Source organism: Microtus ochrogaster, chromosome 5 (genome assembly GCF_000317375.1).
Source record: "Microtus ochrogaster isolate Prairie Vole_2 chromosome 5, MicOch1.0, whole genome shotgun sequence".
Classification (NCBI taxonomy): domain Eukaryota; kingdom Metazoa; phylum Chordata; class Mammalia; order Rodentia; family Cricetidae; genus Microtus; species Microtus ochrogaster.
The window spans coordinates 95408557-95411460 of NC_022012.1; the positions used below are offsets into that span (position 1 = coordinate 95408557).

General features: G+C 50.4%; 1 protein-coding gene across 1 annotated transcript in view; it reads right to left on the minus strand.

The window, feature by feature from the left end:
* The window catches only part of Cdcp1 (CUB domain containing protein 1), a 41614-nt gene that overhangs the window by 9935 nt on the left and 28775 nt on the right, over positions 1-2904 (minus strand). The window contains exons 4-5 of the mRNA XM_005348221.2: positions 2173-2541; positions 115-477 (exon numbers count right to left, since the gene is read on the minus strand). Of these exons, the coding sequence (XP_005348278.1) occupies positions 115-477; positions 2173-2541 (732 nt within the window). The remainder of the gene's footprint in view (positions 1-114; positions 478-2172; positions 2542-2904) is intronic.

Sequence of the window (2904 nt, forward strand, 5' to 3'; positions counted from 1 at the left end):
ACAGAGAAACCCCGTCCCAAATAAATACATAAATAGTTGGTACTGCATCTGGAAAACTCTGGAGCATCCTGTATATGTCCATCTTGTCAGCAGGGACAGGAGGCACATGCTCACGTTTTATAGATGACCGGTTTGCAATACTGAAGCCTGAGATGTTCCTAGGTATGTTCCATGGCAGGTGTAAGGCCATTTTCACGCCCTCTTGCATCTTGATCCGGGACACGGTGCCGTTACTGCAGAAGGTGCCAATCCTGACCTCCGTGGCGTCAATGCGACCGCTGATGGAGTGAGTCACCCCATCTGCACAGCTCTCGCCTGGGCCAATCTGCCTCAGGCGAGGGACTGAGAACTGCAGCTCCAGGCCGATGCTCTTATGAGCTCTGACGTCCCAGATGAAAGTTCTGTTGAGGGCAGGCAGCTCTGATGTGGATGGCTGAAGACGAACCTCCCCAAAAGGACATGGGCCTGACATGCAGTCTGTAACACAGACACAAAAGCAGTTTTGATTACAGATACAAGGCTACACGCTGCTCCTCCTCAACTCTTTAGGACTGTGCCCGGGTGGTTGTACCATCCCTAATGCTCACTGGTGACCTTTTGCTGGTCAGCGCCTCCTATTTTGGATCAGAGAAGCCCTGGCCCCATTGCTCGGTTTCTTCCTGGTCTCCCCTTTGCTACCCTTTGGCTGGGCTGCCTCTGGGGGCATCCCCTTGTGGTGGGTACTCTAGATTGTCAACTTTGCAGGATTTGGAATCACCATGGAAACAAATCTCTGGGTATGTCTGTGAAAAATTTTTCTAGATTAGATAAAGGTGGGAAGATCCACCTCGAATGTGGGCAGCACCATCACCTGGGTCCTGAACTGAGTAAGAAGGAGAACATGAGCGGAGCACCGGCCTTCATCTTTCTCTGCTTCTTAACTAGAGACACAATGTGACCAGTCACCCCCTGCTCCGCTAGGAGCACCAGCCTTCATCTTTGCTTCTTGACTAGAGATACAATGTGGCCAGCCACTCCTTGCTGTCAAGTCTTCTCCACCATGACAGACAGGATCCCTTGGAACTCACACCCAAAATAAAGTCTTCCTTCCTTAAGTCACTTTTGCAGGACAGACGGACACACACACAAACCCATCTTTGGATGGAAGACACCTAACACTGTTCCCCAGGCAGAGTGCCTGGCATCTCAATTACACACATAGTCACAAACACACGCACGCACATAGTCACACATATGCACACAGTCACACACATGCACACACACACAGTCACACACATGCACGCACACACAGTCACACACACATAGTCACACACACGCATGCACACACAGTCATACACAACGTGCACCGAGACACACACAGTCACACGCACACACACAGTCACATACAAGCATGCGCGTGCGTGCGCGCACATACACACACACACACACACACACACACACACACACACACACACTTTCTCAGCACTCTCTGTGCTGTTCTCTTCCTTGGACAGGATCTAGATTTTGAGCTTGCTCTACTTCTGTTAACCTTAAGACTTAAGGCTAGTGCCACACCCCTCTGAATCTTTTTGTTTGATTAGAGTTAAATAAAATTGTGTAATGTTTGGTATATTTAGTACAGGGTTAAAAATGTGTGAGTCCCAGGTAAGAGGCTGTCCAGCCAACAATCACACAGTAACTATCCCACTGTTATAGCCGATGACTCTGACTGACATTCTGGTTCCTAGTGCAGGGTCAAGACGAGAGGTCTTGCAAGGCAACTTTTCAATGTCCTCATTAAAAACAGACTAGCTGGGGCTAGAGAAATGGCTCAGTAGTAAGCATGTTTGCTGTTCTCGTAGAGGTTCGGTTCCCAGCACCCACATCTGGTGGCTCAGAATTGCTGTAAGGACACCTGGACATTACAGCATACACACACACACACCTCTTAAACAACAACAACAACAACGACAAACCAGCCTAGGACCCTGGATGCAGGACTGTGCTTGCTTCTTACTGCGCTAAAGCCACAGGCCTGCTCAGTGTCTGCCCGTGAGCCTGTCTCCAGGACTAGCAACCATTTCCTGAAACTCCTGCATCGTTCAGAGTCCATGTGTCCTGGCTGCCACACATGCAGAACAGGCAGCTGCCTCACCTAGACAACACAGAGGAGGGAGGGTGCGGATTACTCACTGCTCTCATTCTGTGGACGTTGGACCAGGACCTGAAACTGGAGCCGAAGGATCCCTGGGCTCTGGGCATCTTGGTCGCAGCCTTGTAGGGAGAGATTGAAGTTTCCAGCCATGTTCCCTGGCTGCTTGTCCTCCAGCTTGAACACCTCCGGGTTGGTGGTGGATCCCGGGATGTAGTATTCAACTCGCTCCTCCTTCCTCTCACAGTTGGAGACGTTGAAGTTGAGGAAGGAGACGCTGGCCCTTAGGTGTGCAGGGACAACGAACTGCCAGGTCATGAGCTCATCCTCAGGGAAGCCTCCGGGGTAGTTGGCGGACATCAGGGTTGCTGAACCCTCACCCTCAAACACAGACTCGATGATGCACAGGCCTGTGGAGGCAGATCGGAAACAGAAAGAAACAATGTACTGCAGAAAGAAACAATGTACTTGTTGTCCATGGCTAAGGGCAGGGGTACCGGGAAAACGCAGTCCTCAGGAGTGGGGCTGCACATGGTATTTACACTGAGGGTGGGGATTAGGAACAAAGACCCATCAGCAGTGTTTGAGCAAATGTTTAATACTGACTGGATTGTGGAGAAGCCAGTTCATTCAGTGTGCCCATCTCCTTGGGGGTTAATATAGCCCTAGGGCTTAATTACAGTTCCCAACAGACCTGAACGTGGAGCTGGGTAGGGTTCTGACATCTCACTATACACATACACACACACACACACACACACTCTCTCTCTCTC